The following is a 22,910-nucleotide window of genomic DNA, read 5'->3' on the forward strand; positions in this document are numbered from 1 at the left end:
TCTTCTTTCTCGCTCTTTAATCTCGCTCTGCACTCAAAACAGTTCCAGCAGTGCAGCCCCAGGTGCCAGCTCCAGAAATCGGGCGGATAGGGGGTACCTGTCCCGGGGGCCCAGCCCTTGGGAAGGGCAGGGGCGCCTCCTTCCGACCTGCGATCCGGGCGGCCCCCGCGGCTGTCCTGGCCCTGCAGGCCCGGACTTAAGAGTCTGATCGGACGAATAAATAAGGGCAGTCAGTGGTTGGGTGGATCAGGCGGGCTTATGGTCCGGGTGGCTTTTGAGTGTGTGGAACTTGACGCTGTCCAGCTTCTCAAAGCGCTTTCCGCAGCGCTCGCACGTGAAATTGTACTGCACCTCGGCCGTGTGCTTCTTCATGTGCCAGTTGAGCGACGCGCGCTGTCTGCACTGGTAGCCACAGATCTCGCACCTGCAGGGAATCCGGCAGGAGGCAGCGGGGGCGGGGTCAGAGCGGGAGGGGCCGCCTCAGGGGCGGGGTCCGACCGCTGGAGCGGGGCCGGCCCCAGAATGGGGAGGCGCCGCTTGAGGTGGGAGCGCTCTGGGAACCCCGCAGAGTTGGGGGCTGAGCTCGCCCGTGGGAGCTACCTCGCGCGGGTCCAGGCCCAGACGCCCTCCCTCCTAGCCCCTCACTCACTGCAGAGGCGTCTCGCCTGTGTGCGTGCGCCGGTGTACCTCCAGGTGGTTCTTCCTCTTGAAGGACTTGCCGCAGGTTTCGCAGGTGAATTCACGTACACCTGGGGGAGACGCGGGCTGAGCAAGCCGCCGCCATCGAAGGAGAGGGCTGTGGGGTCACTGCGGTACTGCAGAGACCCGACAGTGCTCAAGGTTTCTGAGCGCAGGCAGACTAAACCAAACATCTTCTGGGCACGAATGCTGACTGTAACAACTAAGGGCAGCTAGGGCCCCGCATGAGGCTTGGAGGCTGCCCAGGGACGTGGCTGGGTAGAGCGGGAATGTGAACTCAGATCCATGAGGGACACAGGGTGCAAACTGACAGGCCGAAGTGGGCCTTAATTTGACCCTAATATTCTACATAAAAATCCAAAGTTTTGGCCTCTTGAAACATCTGAAGCTGTGCCCTCCCACTGGGCATAGGCACCAGCACTCCCCACAAGGCCCTGCAGCCTGTGCTCTGGATCAGGGAGGTGGCTGGAGCCGACCAAACAGAAATCCTGTCCCAAATCTGCTCCCCTTCTCTGGCCACCTGGGTCGGTTCATTGTTCCTCCTCAGTCCTGAAACAGCTCCCACATGATAATTGCTCATGGCAGTGGGGGAAGAGATAGCTGGCCTCCGTTCAGCTCCACATGATCTATAAAATAGGTGTCACTATGACCCAGCTTAGTGACTACTGGGAAGGTGTCACCACCATCTCACATCTTGTGGTGGACTCGGAGGAGGCTCAGAGGGGCGGCCCTGTGCCTGGGTTTCACCCTGCCTGCCCCACCCTGGGCCTGACCTGAGTGGATGATCATGTGCCGCCGCAGGTGGTTGGATAAATAGAACTTCTTGCCACAGCCAGGGTGAGGGCACACTTTGGTCTTCCCTTTCCGATGCACAAGGTTGACGTGGTTCTGGGGGCAAGAGGGGCAGGAGTGGGGCTGTGGGTGCCATGTGCCCACCCCCTTGAGCTCTCCAGGGTGGGGCAGATTAGGGCTGGCCTCCCTGGAAGAGGGAAAAGGGGCACCTTGGCCTTGGGAGGGACTCCTACCTCCCAGCTGGGGCTGCAGGTCACAACTGGGATCTAACAGCAGCTTAACTGTGTACATACTATAGCCAGGCTCCTGGCTTGGGCATCAGTCAACCTTGTCATAACCCTGGTAAGGGGCCCAGCCATTAGCCAAGTTTGTGAATAGGGAAACTGAGGTTCTGGAGGCTTAGTGGTTTAGCCCATGTCTCACAGGTGGGCAGTGGCAGGGCTAGGACCGAGTCCAGAGCTGTTAGCCCTGGAGTGGCTCTTTGAGTGGTGTTAAGCTACTCCCCAGAGCCTGGAGTAGATGGCCCTCAAGTCATTCATTCCTTTGTCTTTCATTCTTTTTTTTTTTTTTTTTTTGTGTGTGTGTGTGTGTGTGTGTGTGTCTTTTTGCTATTTCTTGGGCCTCTCCTGCGGCATATGGAGGTTCCCAGGCTAGGGGTCCAATCGGAGCTGTAGCCACCGGCCTACGCCAGGGCCACAGCAATGCGGGATCCGAGCCGCGTCCTTGACCTACACCACAGCTCACGGCAACGCCGGATCCTTAACCCACTGAGCAAGGGCAGGGACCAAACCCGCAACCTCATGGTTCCTAGTCGGATTCGTTAACCACTGCGCCACGACGGGAACTCCTGTCTTTCATTCTTTAACTCACTAGCACAACTGTTCCAGTGCCTAGCACCAGGCCTGGCACCTAGGTAGAGGCTCAATAGGTACTTAATGAAAACATGACTTGGCAAGTTCAAAGTTCTCCAGGTGCCGCAACCTATGCCAGGACCCTGCCTTTACTCTCAGAGCAGCCTGTCAAGACCCCAGAAGGCAAACTGCAGGTATGTCCTGGTAGTGCGGTGATCTGGGGCTGGCAGGCCTTATAGGCCCTAGGGGACTAAGTTGGCCTTCTTGGTGGAGGAATGTCCTGAGTTGAGCTTGGAGAGGAAGCATCTTGAGCTGAGAGGGTGGCCTAGGCAAAGGCGGGAAGAGTTCAGGCAGCTAGAAGAGGGGGACTGTGCGGGGAGCCACCTGGACCAGAGCATGGCTATGGCTGGTGAGGAGGCAGGATGGGGGTGCTGGGGAGCAGGTACCGAGGTGATGCCTGACTTTCAGTGGCTGAAGCTGGGGTCAGTTGGGGCTGGGTGGGTGCATGGGAGGCAGGCCAGTGGCACCTGGAAGGGCCAGGTGGGGCCCTCCATGTGCTGCACTGCCCAGACCCAAAGAATAGGCAGCCGGACACAAAAAGCAGCCCCTCCCGCCTTGTTTGGGTGGTGGCCTCACCTGGAAGCTGCTGAGGGCCACGTAGACCTGGCTGCAACCCTCGTAGGGGCAGTGGAACATTTCAAGCAGGCCATCGGCATCCATTACCCTCGACCGTTTGCTCCGCCGCCTCCTGGAGGGTAAGGGGCCTGTGGCATCAGGGCTCTGACACCAGGAGGGCTCTGACACCAGGAGGGCTCCTTGTCCCTGCCCTCCGCCCCCACCCAGCACCCACTTCTCGGGCTCCTTGGGGATCTCATAGATGATGGCTGACATGTCGCTGCCGTCCAGCTCCTCCCCATCTGCTTCTGCCTCAGGCTCTGCGCTCTCAGGCACTGTAGCGGCCAGCTCTGCCAGCTCTGGGGCCATCGGCTCCTCCTTCTCCTCCTTCTTGAGCACGTATAGGTCCTCCTTCTCTATGGGGGTGGACACAGGGTGGGTGTCCATGGGGACTAAGGCTGTTGAGGAGCCCGCTCTGGGGCCCCTCCTCACCCTCCCTTTCCCAGGACCCATTGCGGCCATCCCTTCCCCCGCCACCTCTCCCCATCCCCCTGAGACCGGCACAGTCCACCAGACCTTTCTTGGTCTCAATGCCTGTCATGGCGGCAGGGTCCGTGGTGCTGGGCTGACTGCCCTCAGGGGGCTCTGTCTGGGTGTAGGCTGCCACACCCTCCATCATGGCACAGGGCACCTCATCACCCAGGCCACCTCCAGGGGCACTGCTGCCTGCTGCCACGTTGAGGTGGATACCCTCAGCTGTGAGGGCATCATAGCCGGGGCCGGCAATGATGATCACCTGTGAACCGGGCACCATGCCTGGCATGGGGCAGCTGGCCACCACCTCGCCAAGTGCCTCCTGGGGCACATTCTCAAAGAGGGTGCCAGGGCCCGGGCCCACTTGCACAGGCACTGGCACACACACCACTGTCTCCAGGGCTTCGGGCCCACTACTGGCTGGGTTGGGGCACAGTGAGGTGCCCTGCTCGGCCAGGTTTTCCACGTGGTGAACGTCAAAGGGGATGTGCATGCCCTCCTGTGTGATGAGCCCGCTGCTGCCCACTGGGCTGGTGGGGGTAACTGCTGCTGTTGCCACTGTCGCTTTGGCTGGCTGGCCTTCAGGGGGTTCCTCGGAATCAGAGCTGGAGCCCGAACTGGACGAGTCGGAGCTGCCAGCCACCAGACCATTGCCCACTGTGGTAAGAGAGGAGAGAGGATGGTTATGATAGGGAGAACTCACAGAACTCTGCTGCTTCTTCTTTTTTGCCTTTTAGGGCAGCACGTGCAGCATATGAAAGTTTCCAGGCTAGGGGTGGAGTAAGAGCTGCAGCTGCCAGCCTACACCACAGTCACAGTAACACAGGATCTGAGCCACATCTGCGACCTACACCACAGCTCACGGCAATGCCAGATAATTAACCCACTGAGCAAGGCCAGGGATCGAACCCAAGTCCTCATGGATACTGGTCAGGTTCGTTACCACTAAGCCACGATGGGAACTCCGAAAGTATTCTACTTCTGATGATAGTTGTAAAGCCCACAACTCAGCAACAGCCAGATGGGAGAGATATGCAGGGCAAGGTAATGGGGGGTAGGGGGCATGGAGCTGCCATGCTCTCTGTAACACCTCAATGTGTTCACCAACCTGGAAGCTCTTGGAACCTCACAGTTTTTGTTTTTGTTTTCAGGGCCGAACCCATGACATATGGAAGTTCCCAGGCCAGGAGTTGAATCGGAGCTGCAGCTGGTGGCCTATGCCACAGCCAAGGCAATGGCAACGCCAGATATGAGCTGGGTATGCGACTTAAACAACAGCTCACGGCAATGCTGACTCCTTTAATGCGCTGAGCAAGACCAGGGATCAAACCAGCATCCTCAGAGATACTAGTTGGAATTGTTACCACTGAGCCACAGTGGGAACTCTGGAACCTCACAGTTTAAGAGTTTCTGTAACCCAATCTCTAGTCCCCATCTGCTCCGGGCTGGGGGTGGGGCTGAGAGCTTCCACCCTCTAACCACATATTTGACCTTTCTGGTGACTAGCCCCCACCCTAAAGCTATATCTAGGGGCCTCTCCCTGAGTCACCTCACTAGACTCAGGTGTGTTCCAGAGGGGCTTCTTATGAAAGGGGCTCATTCTAAAGAGACTGCATTGTTTACAAACTGAAGGTGTGTGGCAACCCACCTCGAGCAAGTCTATTGGCAGCATTCTTCTAATAGTGTTCGCGCGCTTTGTGTCTCTGTGTCACATTCTGGTAATTCTTGAAATAGTTCAAACTTTTTCATTATTATTATATTTGTTATGGTGATCTGTGATCTTTGATGTTACTATTGCAAAAAGAGTGTGACTCACTGAAGGCTCAGATGATGACATTTTTTAGCAATAAAGTTTTTTTTTTTTTTTTTTTTTTTAACAGCTGCACCTGAGCCATATGGAATTTCCCAGGCTAGGGGTTGAATAGGAGCTGCAGCTGCTGGCCTATGCCACATTCATGGCAACACGGGATCCAACTGTGGCAATGCAGGGTCCTTAATCTACTGAGCAAGACCAGGGATCAAACCCACATCCTCATGGAGACTACATTGGGTCCTTAACCTGCTGAACACAATGGGAACTCCTTCCCCACCCCCATTGCTTGCAGCATGCATAAGTTCTCGGGCCAGGGATTGAACCTGCACCACAGCAGTGGCCTGAGCCACAGCAGTGACGATGACAGATCCTTAACCTGCTGAGCAGCCAGGGGACTCCAGAAATAAAGTATTTTTAAATTAAGGTATGTATATTTTTTATACATAATGCTATTGCACACTTAACAGACCAGCGTATAGTGTAAACATAACTTGTATATGCACCAGAAAGCCAAAAGTTTCATGGGATTCCCTTTATTTTGCTATTTGCTGTATTATGCTGGTCTGGAATCAAACCCCACAACATTGCCTAGGTCTGCCTACTTCTATTTTTATTACACTGACACTGCCCATACCCCAGTGCCTCCAAGTGGACAGTTCCTGCCTGGACCTCCCATGGGGCTGCAGGCTCTTGCACCCCCACCTCCTCTGCTGCCCGCTGTGGGGGTCTTACAGGTATCTCAGCCTTTGGGGTCTGAATCTTAGAGAAAGCTGTCTGGCTCACACGCATCCCCGCCTCAGCGGATGGCAGCTCTGCCTTTCCAGTTGCTCAGGCCAAAGTCCTGGGGCTCTCCTTGACTCCTCCCTTTCTCTCACTCCCACTTCCAATCTGTCAGCAAAACCTGTTGGTGCTGGTTCTAAAATACATCCCCGGGCTGATGGCTTCTACAACCTCCCCTGCATACCCTGATCATGGCCCCACCAGCCCCCTGCCAGGACAGTGCAGTTCCTTCTCCTGGGTCCCCCTGCTCCCATCCTTGTCCACCCCCAAATCTGTCTTCCCCTCAGTGGCCAGAGGGAGCCTGAGAACACCTGCTCAGGTCATGTCCCTCTTCAACTGAGAATCTGCTCATCACTGCCAGTTGCTCACCCCATCTCTTCCTCCTGACACCTGGGTGGACCACATGTCCCAGCATCCTTTGCTATTAGGTGTGGTAATCAGCTGAGTCCCAGTGGAATGTGAGTGGAAGTGAGCTGTATTAGGTCACAAGAACTGGGTGGGTCTATTTCAGCAGCTGGCCTTACGTCAGTTAATGCCATTCCCAACTTACTTGGCATAACAGCAGAAACTCTCACTTCAGCCACACAGCATACATATCACCTCTTCTTTAGCCCCACTGACCTCCCTTCCCTGCCCAGGGACACTAGGCAGGTTTCTGCCTCAGGGCCTTTGCATGTGCCACTCGCTCTGCCTGCATCCTCTTTCCTCAGACACCTGCATGAGCTCCCTCTCTCACCACCATCAGACCCTTCCTCAAATGGCATTTTTTCCGGGAGGCATCTGACCACCTTGTCTCAAATAGCAGCCTTTTTCTCTCTTTTATTTTCCCCTCAATACTTACCACCTTCCACTGAACTGTAGAGTTTCCTTGTTTATCTTGCTGACTGTCTGCTTCCCCTCCAGACTATAAACTCCACAAAGATGGCAGTCTGCGGTGGGGGGGGTCCTCTGTGCACAAGCCCCAGTGCCCAGGATACCAGCTGCTTGGTACACACTGAGTGCATGCTTATAAAAAGGAACTCACGACAAAGACTGTGATGAAGGCCAAGGGGGCCAGCATCTGACCCAGGCATTTGGTGCTAATGTCCATAGGCAGGGAGAAACTGGGGACAGGAGAAATGAATGACTGTCCCTTTAAGTTACATACTCATGACACAGGGCATACTATCTGGGTGCTATGTGACCTACACTACCAGAAGCTCACATGAGGAGTTGCAGGCTCGGGAACCAGACCACAGGGTAGGATCCTGGGGCCCACCCCTCCAGCCGTGTGAAGCAGGTGCAGTGCCTTATAACCTCTCTGGGCCTGGGGATAACAGCACCTACCTGGGGTGGGGGGGGTGGTTTGCAGTATTTAATGAGTAAATAGGACAGTAGGACTCACAGTAAGCACCCTATCAATGGTTCCCATTATGGTTATTATCATGGTGCCCCATCCCTGACTCAGAGCCCAGGGACAGCAGCTGGGGTAGGGGAGGGGGATTGCCCCTCCTTCTAACACCCTGTTATCTGAGGGTGGACTGAGCCCTGTGGCTCCACCCTGGAGGAGGGGGCAGTTCCCTAGTGAGTTGGGGGCATGGCTGGGGAATATGCCTGGATCCCCAATTACAGTGTCCCCTGAACTTCTTTCTAGTTGATGATGACTTGCCTGCACCCTGGTGGGAGGTCCTCTTACTAAGTGAGAGGTGGCTGGGCTGTCCTAGGCAGAGAGCTGGTAAAGGTGCTGCTGAAGGACCAGGTCTTGGAGCAGGGACCCAGCCACTCCCTCACAGTCACCACCCCTCCCCCAGAGCCCAGGGCAGACCTGGCTAACTGATCCCAGCATTCATTCCTCAGAGCCCAGATCCAGAAGCCACTGGTATCAGAGGTGGGTTGGGCTGTGACCCAGACCCAGCACCAGATAGGTTGGGCACATTACTGCCAGGGCCTTGGTTTCCTCAGCTGCTAATGATGGGTCTATAGGGAGGATGCACAATGGTTTGGGCAGGGCCTGGAATTGGGAGGACAAGATGGCCCAGGGGCCGGCTGCACGCTGGGAGCCTGGCTGACGCACAACGGGACAGCTGTTGGCCAGGGTGCCCACCCGAACACCTCTCGCCCACGGCTTCCCCTTGGCCAGCTGGGATGCCACCTGCTCAGAGATGCCTGCCAGCGTGAGCTCGGCCCCAGTGACTGACCCCACCCTCAGCTCCGGCGGGGCACTTGGCAGCAGGCCCCATGTTCCTTCTGATGCCAAGCTCCCGAGGCAGGCGGGCAGACCCTCACCACCCATGGTGCCTCCTCTGCTCCTCCATCAGGGCCAACTTGGCCTTCATAAATGATTCTCTCCTAGTCCTGAGCAGGCCGCCAGCTCATGTGTGTGTGTGTGACCAGGGAGGGACAGCAGGCGAGGGGTGGGGCCTTGGTATACGGGAGAGAGAAGGGGATGAAAATGGGAGTGAGATGGCAGAGAGATGGGAGAGACCGGGGGTGGGGGGAGAAAAAAGGGAGATGGGAGAGAGAGGGTGAAACACAGAAAGATGAGAGTGGGGGAGGAGGAACGAGAGAAATTGCAGGAGCGGAGGATGGGGTGTAGGGAGAGGGAGAACAGGCTGGAGAGAGAGCAAGGGGGTGAGGCTGTGAACCCGAGAAAGCCAGAGGAAATGAAGGAGGATGGAGAGGCCAGGAGAGGCCAGTACCTGGCTCTCCCTTCAGCCACCAAGTGAGGTTCCCAGACCCCAGCCCTGCTTGCGACTAACCTTGGGCCCAGATGGGCAAATTGTGCTGTGTCTCAGCTGTCCCTCTGCAAAATAGGGACCAGCTCTCAGGCTCTGGAGGGACTCAAAGACTCCAGTGCCAGCACTGTGTTAGTGGCTGTGGGGTCCGTGACGCCAGCCTCAGGCTGGCAGGGCCCAGGAGGGGCTACAGAGCCCCAGGGCTGGAAGCCACTGTGTGCCCTCACCCCGCAGACCCACCTTTGTCACTCTCGGGGTCCGAGTCACTGAGCGGCTTCAGGGGTGAGTGCAGGTCTTGGAAGTAGCGGTGTCCGGCCTCGCACTGCCACACAGCCGTGGTGTACAGGCCAAAGGTGGGGTCCAGCTCGGCGAGGTGTGGCTCGTAGGGGCAGCGGTGCTTGTGGTCCTCGTACCAGATCACCACGTTCTTCAGGCAGTTGACGTTGCGTCGCCGCCCTGTGCACAGGGAGCCAGGGTGGGCGTGAGGGGCAGCAAGACCCCCAGAACCAGCTGGAGCCTTATGGCTCCCAAGGGTCGAGTCACCCTCTTGAGTCCTGTCCAGACCTGTCCCCAGTTTACGGGTGAAGGAACTGAGGCTCACAGATGTGAGACCCACCATGGAGAAAACAGAGACTGGCCCGGCAATGTCTTCACTGGATGAGTTCAGTCATATAAACCATCAATCCTGGTGCATGGCAGGTGCGTGACAACTGTTGGCTGCTCCTTAGGGATATAATCATCCTCATCAACTGAGCATTTCCAGCCTGGACCAGCTCAGGCCCTTGGCCCTAGTCTCCCAGCACTCACCCTTCCCCTGTGCAACCAACAGAGGGCGCCTCTGAACACCTAAGTCAGATCACATCCCTTCTCTGCTCAGAATCAACCCAGCCCCCACCTCACTGGGGGTAAACGCCAAAGTTCTCCTTGAGGTTCGCCAGGCCCTGCGAGTTCTGCCCTGTCACCTCCCGCCCTCACTTCCTCCCACTCCTCCCGTGGATCACTCCACTCTAGCCTCCGGGCCCCCTCCCTGTTCCTAACAAGTGAAGTGCGGCCCTGCCTCAGGGCCTCTGCAAGGGGTGTGCCCTCTTCTGCCAGACAGTCGCTTTGCTCCTCCCCCTTCACTCAGGTCTTTCCTTCAGTTGGCCACCCCACCCCCGTCCCTCTAGCCAACCCAACTTGGGGTCTTCTTTCTCCAGGTAGCACCTAGATATCATCTATGGCTGTTTCCATGTTATTGTCGGTCAGCTGCCCAAGGCCAGGGACATTTACCTGTGCTGCTCCTCCTGTATGTATACCCAGTGCTTACCTGGGGCCTGGCACACTATGGGTGATGGATGAGGGGATGCTGCCATGGGCAGACATGGTGGAGCCAGACTGCCTGGGTTAACATCCTGGCTCTGCCACTTCCTACCTGAGTGGTTCCAGGTAAGAGACTTGGCTTCTGTGAACCTCAGCTGCCCCTTCTGGGCTGGGGAAGAATAAGGGTCCCCATTCCCTGAAGACTGCCAGGGAGGAGGGAGTGAGGACACCCACGGGGCAGAGAACAGGTAATGGTACCTGCAATATGTATGATGACTGTGGTCCCGTGGCCAAGGGGGAGGAAGGTGTGCCCCTGACCTTCCAGGCTGGGAGATGAGGAGGAGGCCCAAGAAAGGTGCTTGGGCCTAGGGATGGTGCCTCTGGCTGCCAACTCAGTGAAGACCATGGAGGCACCACCAGCAGCCACTTCTCCAGCCCAGCACTTGCCTCCTTATCGCCCTCTTGACAATTCTGGGATGCGGGGGGGGTCACAGACTTAACTTGGCTTCCGTCTGTGAGAAGGGGAGGGGCTCACTGCCACCACACAGCTGTCCCTGGACCTCTGGCCTTACCCTGCTGGACAGGGCCTGAGACCTACAGCTCCAGGGCTCAGGGGTCATGGTCAGGGGATGGAACACACACTCCAGCCTCTGTTTCAACTGCCCATGCCCAGCTCCCCTTGAGCCTGGCACACCACATGGCCTTTAGGCCCGGGCACAAGCTGTTCCCTCTGCCCTGCCTGGCTCTTCCCCGGCTGGCTGCCATGCATCAGACAGAAGAGCAGAGGTGCTAAGGGGACACTGCAGAGTACATGGACCTGGGTTTGTGGTCAGGTCAGGCCACTCTCCAGCTGTGCAGCCTGGGGCAGTGACTCGGTCTTTCTGTGTCAGATGGGGATGATGAGAGCACCCCCATTGGGTGCAGGTTCAGGTCCTCTCTGACCCTTCCTGCCCCACCCCCACCCCAGGTTGGGTCAGGCCCTTCCTCTGGGTACCTGGTGCCCCTACTTCCCCATCCCTGCTCTGCTCAGTGTGTCCTCTGACTTTCCCACGAGACTGGGCCCTAGCAGGACAGGGCTGGGTCTGGGTCTGTCCTGTCCCTACAGCTCCTGGCATACACAGGCCTTCCACAAATGGTCCCTGAGGGAGGGAGGGAACCAACAACAAAGCTACTTACTCCCAATTCCCCCCCCACCCCCCAACCCCTGCACCCTGTGTGTAGCCCCACTTACTTTTCTTCCTCTTTGGCTTTTTCGGGACTTGCTCCCAAGGCTTCCTGTAACAGAGAGAGGAGGCAGTGGGGAGTGAACTAGGGGCCTGACTGATGATGATAAGATGCTAATCCTGCTTGGGGTTGAATGTTGGCTTCTGCTTCTGGGGACCAGTCTACTTCCCACCCCCCTTACCTCGGGCTCTCTTGCACTGACAGCAGCCCTGGCAGGGGGTCTAGTAACATTACCCACCTAAGCAAGTGGGAAACTCAGGCCCTGAGGGTAAGGCCACCTGCCCAGGATCCCATGGCCAAGAAGTGGATTAAGAAGGAGTTTTTTGGGGGGAAGGAGTGCTGACTTAATCAGAGGAATCCTTAAAAGGGCCCTGCTGAAGTCAGAGACTGGGGGCTGAGAATGTGAGGGGTCTGGGATGGGGGCAGAACCTGAGATCAGCCTCCTGGAGTGGTCCCAGCTGACGGCCAGCGAGACTGCAGGGCCCTCAGCTGTACAACCCTGAGGAAATGGATTCTGCCAAAGCTCTGAGCAAGTCCAGAAGCACATCTTTCCCTAGGTGAGCCTCTAAATGAAGATGCAGTGGGCTGATATCTTGATTTCAGCCTCATGAGACCCTGAGCTGAGGAGCCAGCTAAAATGTGCCAGACTCCTGGACCTGCAGAAATAGGAGATAATAAATTTGGGTGGTTTTAAGCCACTAAGTTTGTGGTCATCTGTTACCCAATAGAACATTCACAGGAGTTCCCTTCGTGGCTCAGTGGTTAACGAACCCGACTAGGATCCGTGAGGAGGCAGGTTTGATCCCTGGCCTTGCTCAGTGGGTTAAGGATCCGGCATTGCCGTGAGCTGTGGTGTAGGGTACTGACATGGCTCGGATCTGGCGTTGCTGTGGCTCTAGCGTAGGCCGGTGGCTACAGCTCCGATTAGACCCCTAGCCTGGGAACCTCCATATGCCGCAGGTGAGGTCCTAAAAAGCAAATAATAAAAGAACATTCACAGAGTCAGCCCTGAATTACCCAATCCAAGGGCCTGCAGATTCTACCCCTGAGGCTGGCCAAGAGGCCAGGAGAGATGTTTGGAACCAGCATGGGGACTGGTGCTGCTAAGGACCCTGCCCCCAACTCTAGCTACTTGCTCTATGAGGGTCCTGTCCCTGCATCCAGCTCAAGGCTAAAGGCCATCATGTCCACCTGTCTCCAGGGCCTCCCTTGCCTCTGCCCAGGGCACAACACCCTGACTTCAGGCCCCAGTGAGCCACAGCCTGGGGGACCCTAGGACAGGGCCAGACCCAAAGACCAGGGGCCCCCATGGCCTCCCACACCAGGATGGCTGTCAGATCTACCAAGCAGGTTCCTAACCTGCACAGGCCCAGCACAGGTTCCATGCAGGCTGCAGGTAGGTGCTTTGGGCCATCGCTCCTGGACTTGTTAGGGCCTCCCTCTGCGCTCCTGCCACCATGCTTCTGGGTTTTCCCACCTCACTCAGCCTGCTTCCCTGCTTTTCCTCTCTAAACCACAGCATCAGGCTCTGTGGCCCTGGGTGAGTGACCGTGCCTCCATGTGCCTCAGTTTCCCCATGTGTAGCATGGGCTCCTAACAGTACCTTCCTTGTTATGTGTACCATGGGTGTGGTGTGAGGTTTCATGCATTATAAAGGGCCTGATAATTAATAATCACTCAGCAAATGGTAACAATGCTCATTACAGTTCTCAATATTCTCACAGAGCCAGGCCCTGAAACACCAACCCCCTTGCTGTGGCTGGCGCAACGCTCTTGCCTCGAATATCCCGAGAGCCAGTCCAGCGTCTTTCCTCAACTCCATTGCCCACCCCGTCTGATGCGTGTCCAGCCTAATAACAATTTCTCAGCCCCTACACCCCAAGTCTGGTCCCAGGACAGCTCCTTGGGCCTTCTCCCAGCCTCTGCCTCCTTGTCCCATCCATGGGGTTTCTATCCCCTTCTATGGCTCCACCTCTCCTCCTAGGGACCAGGCTGGCTGCCTAGATCATCCCCCAAATACAAGTTCAAACACCTACAATGGCCCTCACCCACTCATAGCCTCGCCATACCTAAGGTGTTGCAGATGCCACATTCTGGTGGAAACGGGCTTGGTGGCAGTCAGATCTGAGTTCGAGTCTCATCTCTGCTATTGACTGGCTGTGTGACTTCAGGCAGGTTTTTTTGTTTGTTTGTTTTGTTTTGTTTTTAAGGCCCATCTGCGGCATATGGAAGTTCCCAGGCTAGGGATCACATAGGAGCTGCAGATGCCAGCCTTCACCACAGCCATGGCAATGCTGGATCCGAGCTGCATCCGCAGCTTGCAGCAACGCTGGATCCTTAAACCACTGAGCGAGGCCAGGGATTGAACCCACATCCACACAGAGGCAATGTTGGGTCCTTAACCCCCTGAGCCACAACGGGAACTCCCTCAAGCAGGTTCTGTCCCCTCTGGGCCTCAGTTTTCTCACCTGCAAAATGGGGATAATGGCAGTGCCTCACACACAGAATTGACATGCTGATTAAACCAGGTCAGGCCATGTTCTGACCCTAAGGCAGTGCTTTCTCCCTCAAACTGCTTTCCGTCCCCTTGCTGGCTTTGCCAAGTTCTACCACCTCCATGACTCTCCTGCCATTTGAGAACAATTTCTGGGGCTTCTCCAGGGACTGGCTATGCTTTCTGCTGCTCAGTGGTCAGCCCCCAAATGGGGCCCCAGAAACTCCCCTCACTTTCACTCTTGACTCAGTTACTCCCACCAGCATCCCACATAACTTTTCAGGTGCTCCAGCCCAAACCTGGGGGCATCTTTCAAATCCATATCCTTCAGCGAACCCTGTTGGCCCTAACTTGAACCACTTCTCTCCACTTCCCCATGGCCCCACTGGGGGCCAGCCCAGTCACTGAGCACAGGGACCAGAGCATTCCTCTCCTTCCTCGTCTCCTAGCTCCTTCCCTCCCCTCCCACGGTCTCAACATAGGAGTCAGTATGATTCTTTTGACGTTCTTAAGATTTTCAGATGTAAACAGAAAAATTCGAACACACACAAAGGTAGAAAGGAAGAATGAACCACCTTGAACCCATTAGCTCTTGGCCAACTCGTACCTCACCCATTTTTCTTGCCTCCCACACCATGGAGAGCACTTCTTTTAAAATCCAGATAGGAGTTCCCGTCATGGCACAGCGGAAACGAATCTGACTAGGTACCATGAGGTTGTGGGTTTGATCCCTGGCCTCGATCAGTGGGTTAAGGATCCGGCGTTGCTGTGAGCTACGGTGTAGGTTGAACATGTGGCTAGGATCTGGTGTTGCTGAGGCTCTGGCATAGGCCAGCAGCTGCAGCTCCAATTAGACCCTTAGCCTGGGAACCTCCAAATGCTGAGGGTGAAGCCCCTATACAGACAAAAAGATAAAAAAAACCCAAAAAAACTAAGCCAGATATGTGACCCCTCTGTTCAAAATTCTGCACTTAAGAAAAGCAAAAAATTCTGGAGTTCCTGTTGTGGCTCAGTGGTAACAATACTCAACTAGTATCCATGAGGACACAGGTTCGATCCCTGGCCCCACGCAGTGGGTTAAGGATCCAGTGTTGCCGTGAGCTGTGGTGTAGGTTGTAGACACAGCTTGGATCCCATGTTGCTGTGACTGTGATGAAGTCTGGGAGCTACAGCTCCGATTTGATCCTTAGCCTGGGAACTTCCATATGCCTCACGTGCAGACCTAGAAAAAAATAAAGCCAAAAAAATCTTTACCAGGCAGTAAAAACAGAGTCCTCCCTGCAGCCCAAAGGGCCCTGTCACCTCTCTGCCCTATCCTCTTCTTCTCTCACTCCTCTGCCTCTTTCATCGTGCTCTAGATACATAGGTTTCCTTGCTGTTGTTCGTTCCATGTACACACCAGGCAGGGTCCTGCCTCAAGACCTTTGGATCTGCTATTCCTTCTTCCTTGAACACTCGTCCCCATCCCTCCACCCCAATATCTGCATGGCTCTTCTTGGCCTCCTGCAGGTCTTCACTCAAATATTAACTTCTCAATATGGCCCACCCTGACACCTTACTTAAACCTCTACTTTACACTCCTGATTCCTCTTTCCCTTTTCCCCTTTTGTTTCTCACAGCCCCATCACTCTCTCATATACAACGTAATTTATTTATTATGTTTCCTGGCTGTAGCAGACAAGACTCTGTACTAGCTAGCCTCTCTGCCCTCTAAAATGTGAGCTCCATGAAACAGTGATCTTTGTTCACTGCTGTACCCTCAGCATCTATATAAGTGTTTGGTACACAGCAGGTGCTGAATAAATGTTCATTGAACAAATAAATGGATACTGGAAATTTCACTATTGACCATTGTTTCCCCCTTTCCCTCTGGCTGCTAGGAAGCTCTGAGGCAAATTCATGGCCCATTCCCATTCTTCATGTCTCTTTGAACCCCTCTGGTCAGGTTTTTACCACGCTGTGCCACAAAGCCATGCCTGTTATGTTCCTGGTGACTTCTGCTTCAATTCAGCAGCACTGACCCAGGCCCCACTGTGTCCCTTGCTTTCCTTTCTCTTTTTTACCCTGATTTTGATTTCTGCTTTCTTGTCCACATTTTTATAGCCCTTGAAGTGAAATCCTTCCAGGTACAATAGGTTATATAATTGAACAACTAGAATAACTGACTTCCTATCTCTGGTAATGTCTATTACCCACAGGAGACCCCTAGAGAGATTATGCATTTTCCTGACTACTCATGTGCCCCATAGGGCTGGGTTTTGTGTCACACTGCCTGGGTTGGTTCAGGCCCACACAGCACCAGCTCAGCCAAACAAGCTTCTGCAAATAGTACTTTCAGCCTAGGAACCTCCAGGGGTTCCCTTTGGCTAATAGTTCTCAACTCCAGCTACACAGTAAGTCTCCCTGAATTCTTCAGAAAAAAAAATTCCACTCCAACTAACTGAATTAGAAACTCCAATAGTTGGGACACTGGCTTGAGGTTTCATAAGCGCCCAGCATTTCCTGCCTACTCTTGGGAATATAAACTAGCCTGCCACTCTGGGTGGGTACAATTCACCAGGTTCTGGTTGAGTCAGCCCTCAGAATCTCCCCCAGAGAAACATGTGGATGTGTACAAGTGAAAACCAGGGCAGATCAAGGACCTTGTGGCAGCACTGTTCATGACAGAGAACAAAATCAACAGCTAATACCTGGACTTCTCACTATGTACCCCAAGCACTGTGCTAAGCCCTTTGTTCTATTTTAACTCATTTAATCATCACATCAACGTATAAGACAAGAAGAGAAAAATTCCATCCATACTGCTCATTGTCAAGAATGAGATTCTGCAAGGCCCCTGCCCTCCACCTGAGCAGCTAACTCGGGGTTTCCTCTTCACCCGAGTCTCACTGAGCAGAGCTGCAGCCTAGGAGCCAAAAGGTTTAGGGGTATGCAGCTTGGATTGTGAGCAGTCCTCTGGGAACGTGGGGCCTAGGGAATGGGGTCACATGCAGTCCCAGATGGGTCACGAACCTCATGAAGGATAGTGCTGTGTGGCCTGGGGTGTCCAGTCACAACCCCAGGCTACACTGTGGAGATTTTAGGGGATGAGGCCTGTGAAAGTCCGGAGGCCAGCAGGGACCTCCGACCCTTGAAGCCTCAGGAGGCGGGCCACCCCTCTAGGGCCTGGACTTTTAGAATGCTTGGAGGTGAGCCGGGAACCAGGATTGGGCAGCCAGAGCTTTAGAGGGCGGGGCCAAGCGCCCAGGAGGCGGGTTGAGAGGCTGGGCGCATCCTAGGATTGGGCATTCAGAGCGACAGGAGGCGGAGCCACGAGCCAGGCGCGTCCCAGGACCAGCAGTCAGAGACTCAGGCCTGCAGTCCCTGCGCTGGGCGGGGCTCACAGGTGCCAGGGGAGGGGCCTGGGGTGGAGGGGGCGGGACCAAGCTCAGCGGGGGATGGGGGCGTCTCCTCCCTCGCTCCCTCCCTCCCTTCCTCCCTTCCTCCCTCGGGCCGAGCCCCCTCACCCGTGGCGGCCGCTACGCTGGCCGCGCTCCAGCGAGATGAGGTAGGCGGCGAGCTTGGCGTCGCTCCAGCCGCTGCGGCGCCGCAGGTCCACCCAGGGCCCGTGCGCCTCGCCCAGGTACACGCGCCGCACGTCGTACTTCTTCCGGGACTCGAGCCGCCGCCGGGCCCGGTCCGACTCCGTAAGCCGCGGCCGACCCCGCGCCTTGCGACCCGCCGCGCCTTCCTCGGCGGCCGCCTCCCCGCCTGCGCCCGCCTCAGCCTCAGCCTCCGCCTCCGCCTCGGGCTCGGGCGCCCGCTCCGCCATCCCCCCCTCCCTGGTTACCAGCCTCCCCCGTTGTTAGGAGCCCGGCCGGAAGTGGCGCGCATGTTCCGCGCCGACGGGAAATTTCTCATGGACTCTCACTGCCCCGCGGCGCCAAAAGGAGACCGCGAGCGGAAATTGCGCACGCGCGCAGTAAGCGCGGGCAAAAATCCGCTATCTTTTTCCCTTTTCAGTTAAACTCTCTGACTTCGCAGAAAGGGAAGGGAAAACTGAAGTTTGAGTCTGACTCGAGAAAAGAGAGCCAGGAGAGCCTGTAGAGCCTGGGGGGTTGGAGCCTTCTTCCTCCGCACCTTCATCCTGAATGCTTTCTGGGGATGACAAGGAAAGAGTGAGGGCCAGGTGAAGGGAGAGAGAAGGCCTGGGCCCCAACTTGTCAGTTCTGAATGCTGGCGGGCCCCTGAGAAGCCGCGACACCAGGCGTTAAAGGGGCTGGGAACCACACTGCCAGAGAGGAGGCCAGGCAGCCCCAAGCCGGAAAACTTTTATTTATTTGCTGAACACTCAAAGGTTACCTCACCCCTTCACACCGGTCCACAGCTTGTGCACCTATGACCGCTCAGGCTCAGCTCTGGCCCTGCTGCTGTCTCTGCTGATTGTCGTCCTCCTCTTCCTGGCCCTCCGATGGGGGTGGGGAGGACCCTTCCGGCCCTGAGGAGGACGCCAGAAGCTCCCCAGCGGACCCTGCCAGGCGGAAGACCACCGGGATCCGGGCCAGGGCTGGGTTGGTCTCCTGCAGACCCTGGATCCACTTGGCCAGTGTGGCCTGGTCATGGGCACCCGCCATGCATATGGCGAAGACAGGGCCTTCCTCCACTGTTGGGAGAGACAGGCCCTTAGTTTGTGCAGTGGGAACTGCAGCAGTCCCTCATGCCCACACCCCTTCAGACCAAGAGAGCTTTAAGCTTCCTTTGGACTTTGTGTGTGTCTAAGCCTTTGCTCAAGCTATTCCATCCGTCTGCCTAACCTGTCCATCCCACACTTCACCTGGGTGATGCCTCCTGATTCAAGGTTCCACCAGGAAAGCCTCCTGACTCCCACCTGAGACTGAGTTGTGTGCTCCTCATCTGGGACCTCAAGAATGCAACTTGCCTGTTCCACCATTGGCCTGAACTGCCTGAGGGTCATGCTGAGTAGCCAGCACAGAGGTGCTCCATAAATGTGTAGGAGGAAATGACTGAGGCAGACAGATCTGGAGCCCTTAGGAGGGGTGTGTGTGTGTGTGTGTGTGTGTGTGTGTGTGTGTGTGTGTGTGTGTGTGTGTGTGTGTACTTGGGCCTCTGTTGTGTGTTACTGGGCTAGGTCGCCACCTGGGCCCTACCCCTCGACTCCAGCCTCATCCCATGCAGTGTTCGGAATCCTATCCATCCCAGTTTGTACCTTCATTGATGTTAAACTTGTAGTCATCCCAGCCGCTCCTCTCGTAGGCCAGGTCTAGCTGCATCGGGTAGTAGAGGCTCCACTCCTCTGGAATCTCCTCCACTTTCTACCCCAGGGAGGAGGGTGCAGGCAGGGTCAGCGGCCCAGGATGTCCCAGTCACCTGCCACCTCTCCCCTGGGTCTCTGCTCTTCCATTCCCCCCTTCCCTCCCACACTCCTCCTTATCTCTAAGCCTACTCATTCTCCCCACCCCAGACTCCCACTTTGGGCCCTCACCCTCTCCTCAGGGGGCAGCAGGTCAGCTCTGAGGATGTGGTAATAGACACATTTGTCTCGAAGCCACAAGGAGAAGGGGCCCTCGACGAAGATAGGCCGGGCTGGGTCGTGGCAGGCCAGGGCGGCCTGCTGATCAGGACTCTGGATTCCTGGTGTGGAGACACACATATCCGGGGTGTCCTGGTTGAGGGGCTGTGCCCAAAGGCCCAGGAAGCCCACCCAGCAGGTCCAGTGGGAACTTGGCGCCCCAACCGCAGGACCTTACCTACAATGTGTGGCTCTGTGGGATCCACTGCATCTTTGGAGTCTTCAGGCAAAGACATCTGCAAGGAAAAGTCAGGGTGGATCTTGCAGCTCCCACAGCCCCTACAGCCCCTACAGAGGCGGGAGAGAGAGAAACGAGGAAGGGGGAATCCAGCGAATTCAGAGCCTTTCTTGGGCCTGTCTGTTGGGCCTCCAACAACATCACTCAAGCCCACCACCTTCTTGCTTCTATCCAGTTTGGCAAGAGCTGCTGACAATGGAGATGCTCACATGGCACCCTGCAGCCAGCCCACTGGCTCTGCCACTGTCTGTGTGACCTTAGCCAAGTCACTGTACCCCCCATGCCTCAGTTTGCTCACTTCAAAATGGGAGCAATACACCTGTATGTTCGTTCATAGGAGCACTGTTCACAGTAGCCATCATGGATACAACCTAAATGTCCATTGACAGATGAATGGATTAAGATGTGGTACATATACACAATGGAATACTACTTGCTGTAAAAAAGAAAAAAAAAATCCCATTTGCAGGAACATGGATGCAGCTAGAGGTTCTCACACTAAGTGAAATAAGTCAGAAAGACAAATACCATATGATGTCACTTAAATGTGGAATCTAAAATACGGCACAGGAGCTCCCTCTGGTGACTCAGTGGGTTAAGAACCTAACTAGTATCCATGAGGATGTGAGTTTGGTGTTGCTGCGGGCTGTGGTGTAGGCTGGCAGCTGCAGCTCTGATTTGAGCCCTAGCCTGGGAATTTCCATATGCCACAGGTACGGCCCTAGAAAGAGAAACAGACTCAGAATAGAGAACAGACTTGTGGTTGCCAAGGGGATGGGGAGGGAGTGGAATGAACTGAGAGGCTGGAGTTAGTAGGTGCAAACTATTACATTTAGAATGGGCAATGGTGGGTCCTGCTGTATAGCACAGACAACGGTGTCCAATCTCTTGGGATAGAATATGATATGAGGAAAAGAATGACTGGGTCATTTTGCTGTACAGCAGAAATTGGCACAACATTGTAAATCAACTATAATAAAAAAAAATAAGCACCTACTACTGCCATTTCAAAAAAAATGGGGGCGATAACATCAACTACTTGAGATGGTTCTAAAATGCTAGAACAATGCCTGACACATGCTAAGTGCTCAGTGCATGTGAAATTGAAAAAAGAAAAAGAATTTCACATGAACAGAATGGTCCAGGAGAGAGACACAAGAAGCAAGTCACAGTGTTTGGCTCTGTGGAGGACAGGGAGGGAAAGAATAGCTCAGACTTGAGGAGGTGAAGTCCCTGGGGAAGGGTGTTCCTGGCAGAGGGAACAGTGAACACAAACGCCTGAGGAGGGAACTGACAGATCGCTTAAGGCACAGAAAGGTAGGCCAGGGCCAGAATACAGTGAGTGTGGGGAGAGGGGCAGGAGCAGACGTCAGAGGTCAGGCTGTTCTGAGGGCCCTGGAATCTAGCAGAGGCTCAGCCAGGGAACTTCCCCCTGTCTCACCACAATCACTTGGGGTTACCGAAGGGGGCCTCCACTACAGGGAGGTGGCCAAGGGTGTGGACAGGAGTGGATACCTGGTAGACGGTGACCCTAGCGCTGAGGTCGGGCTCCATGTGCCGCAAGGCCAACCTGGCCAGGTCCACGGGGTCCTGAGGAAGGTCCCGGGGCAGAGGGAAGGGGTTGATGTTTCTGAAGCGGGTGAACCACAGCTTCATGCGCACATACTTGAGCATGGGGTAGCTTTTGCGTCCAAATATCTGAATCAGCAGGAACTCTGTTTCCTTGTTGGGCATCACCCCTGTGACAGGCAGATGCAGGCAGAGCCTCAGGGACGGGGCAGAAGAAAGAAGGGAAGATGGGAGCTGAGGATGAGCAAGGGATCGGGGTGGGGTGGGCAGGGGAGGAAGCCAGACAGACTGAGAGATGAGGAGGAGAGGAGTTAGTGCCAAAAAGCCATGGAGGGCCCGAGACCTTGGAGAGGGAGGCAGCCCCCCACCCCCAGCTGCCTGAGCTGGCCTATTGGCCTGACCGTGGTTCTCCATCTGCTCCAGGACAGCGATCCCGCACTCCTGCTGCCGTGGGTAGTGGTAGAAGATGGTCTGGAAGATGCTGCGAGGCCGGAAGACCTCCTTGGGGAAGATGTCAAGCAGCAGGTTATAGACAGCCAGGTCCCGCTCGACGCCATACTCCCGCATCTTGCGCAGGGCCAGGTAGATGAAGTCGACATGGCCCCGCTTGTGCACGTTGTACTGCGCAAAGTCCTGTATGGCCTGCACAAAGCTCGCCTTCTCCCGTGTCCCATCCGGTGCCTTCCTAAACAGCTCCTCGTGGAGTGCCAGGGCCTTGATGGGCCTCCTCGGGGGCTTGGGTGGGTGCGGGACCAGCGATGAGTCAAAGGTGTGCATGGCTGTGCTGCAGTGAAGGCCGTGTGCTGCCTGGAGTGGCACCTACAGACAGAGAGGCACTGCTGGAATCTGGTGCCTCCCAGTGCCCCTGGGACGCTGCTGGGCTGGTTTTTTTGCTGGGAAAGGTGCCAGTGGGCAGCCCCAAGGGCCACCAAGGAAGTGTGGTGCTATGGTTACAGAGCCAAGATAAGGCCCCACTACAAAGTGTGAGCAGTAATGGTAAAACTCCATTGGAGGCAATTTGGCAATATTCACCATGAAGACAAACAAACACCCTCTGACACAGCAATCCTGCACCTGGTATTTAAATCAGACATCTCTAGGGAGTTCTCGTCCTGGCTCAGTGGTTAACGAATCCGACGAGGAACCATGAGGTTGCGGGTTCAATCCCTGGCCTTGCTCAGTGGGTTAAGGATCTGGTGTTGCCATGAGCTGTGGTGTAGGTTGCAGATGCGGCTTGGATCCTGCATTGCTGTGGCTCTGGCGTAGGCTGGCAGCTACAGCTCCGATTAGTCCCCTAGCCTGGGAACCTCCATATGCTGCAGGAGCGGCCCAAGAAATGGCAAAAAGACAAAAAGAAAAAAAACAAAACAAAACAAAAAAAACCCAGACATCTCTAAATGCACCTGCGCAAAATGACTTTTGTGCTTCCCACTGGGTCAGTGGAAATGCCCAAATGTGTATTAGCAGGGAAATAATTTAGCAAATGGCAGTGAATCAGGACAAAGAGCACCTACTGCTGTAGGCACAAGGAGGAGGTCTTGTGTGACCTGGAGTGAGTTCTAACCTGTATCATTAAAAGAAGCAAGGTTTTGCGAAACTGTGTACGGCACGTTCCCATTTGTGTAAGAAAAAGATGACAAAATTTATTTCATATTTGCAAATCTGCCTACTTGCTAAATTCACCTATAATCCCAAAGCCAAAAGTCTTGGTGCTTTCCA

General features: G+C 55.4%; 2 protein-coding genes and 1 long non-coding RNA gene across 10 annotated transcripts in view; 1 reads left to right on the forward strand and 2 right to left on the reverse strand.

Annotated features, from left to right (window-relative positions):
• On the reverse strand, positions 1–17,645 carry ZNF653 (zinc finger protein 653). 6 transcript variants are annotated; one of them, XM_021083880.2, is made up of 9 exons: positions 17,322–17,645; positions 11,329–11,372; positions 9,039–9,254; positions 3,534–4,148; positions 3,193–3,373; positions 2,979–3,090; positions 1,473–1,587; positions 666–749; positions 1–424 (listed from the first exon to the last, which is right to left on the reverse strand). In XM_021083880.2, exons 1-9 carry the CDS (start codon positions 17,624–17,626, stop codon positions 369–371), a joined length of 1,728 nt encoding a protein of 575 aa, XP_020939539.1. In that variant the 5' UTR covers positions 17,627–17,645; the 3' UTR covers positions 1–368. The 6 variants fall into 6 exon arrangements, with proteins under 6 accessions (XP_020939539.1, XP_013842824.1, XP_084869109.1 ...); XM_013987370.3 differs by having other exon boundaries at positions 650–749; XM_085012983.1 differs by having other exon boundaries at positions 650–749; positions 3,193–3,415.
• LOC146405502 (uncharacterized) lies at positions 17,129–20,618 on the forward strand. The gene is made up of 2 exons (XR_014837637.1): positions 17,129–17,200; positions 17,818–20,618. It is a non-coding gene; the product is annotated as an uncharacterized LOC146405502 (long non-coding RNA).
• ECSIT (ECSIT signaling integrator) overlaps positions 18,110–22,910 on the reverse strand; it is a 15,821-nt gene continuing 11,020 nt past the window's right edge. For all 3 annotated transcript variants that reach the window (XM_085012984.1, XM_013987374.3, XM_013987373.3), the window contains 6 exons: positions 21,593–22,010; positions 21,138–21,361; positions 19,563–19,620; positions 19,298–19,446; positions 19,022–19,127; positions 18,110–18,457 (listed from right to left, as the gene is read on the reverse strand). In XM_085012984.1, coding sequence (XP_084869110.1) covers positions 18,207–18,457; positions 19,022–19,127; positions 19,298–19,446; positions 19,563–19,620; positions 21,138–21,361; positions 21,593–22,010 — 1,206 coding nt within the window. In that variant the 3' untranslated portion in view covers positions 18,110–18,206. The remainder of the gene's footprint in view (positions 18,458–19,021; positions 19,128–19,297; positions 19,447–19,562; positions 19,621–21,137; positions 21,362–21,592; positions 22,011–22,910) is intronic.

The sequence above is a fragment of the Sus scrofa genome, chromosome 2, assembly GCF_054392235.1.
Source record: "Sus scrofa isolate SSC_HxYL_T2T_F1_AM1 chromosome 2, Sscrofa_HxYL_maternal_Yorkshire_Landrace_v2.0, whole genome shotgun sequence".
Lineage (NCBI taxonomy): Eukaryota > Metazoa > Chordata > Mammalia > Artiodactyla > Suidae > Sus > Sus scrofa.

Coding starts and splice junctions, on each gene's coding strand:
- ZNF653 (XM_085012983.1), bottom strand. CDS start 17,626: ATGGCGGAGCGGGCGCCCGAGCCCGAGGCGGAGGCGGAGGCTGAGGCT. Junction 3,416..3,533: donor AGGCATTGAGACCAAGAAAG/GTCTGGTGGACT, acceptor GCTCCTCAACAG/CCTTAGTCCCCATGGACACC. Junction 3,091..3,192: donor ATCCCCAAGGAGCCCGAGAA/GTGGGTGCTGGG, acceptor CTTACCCTCCAG/GAGGCGGCGGAGCAAACGGT.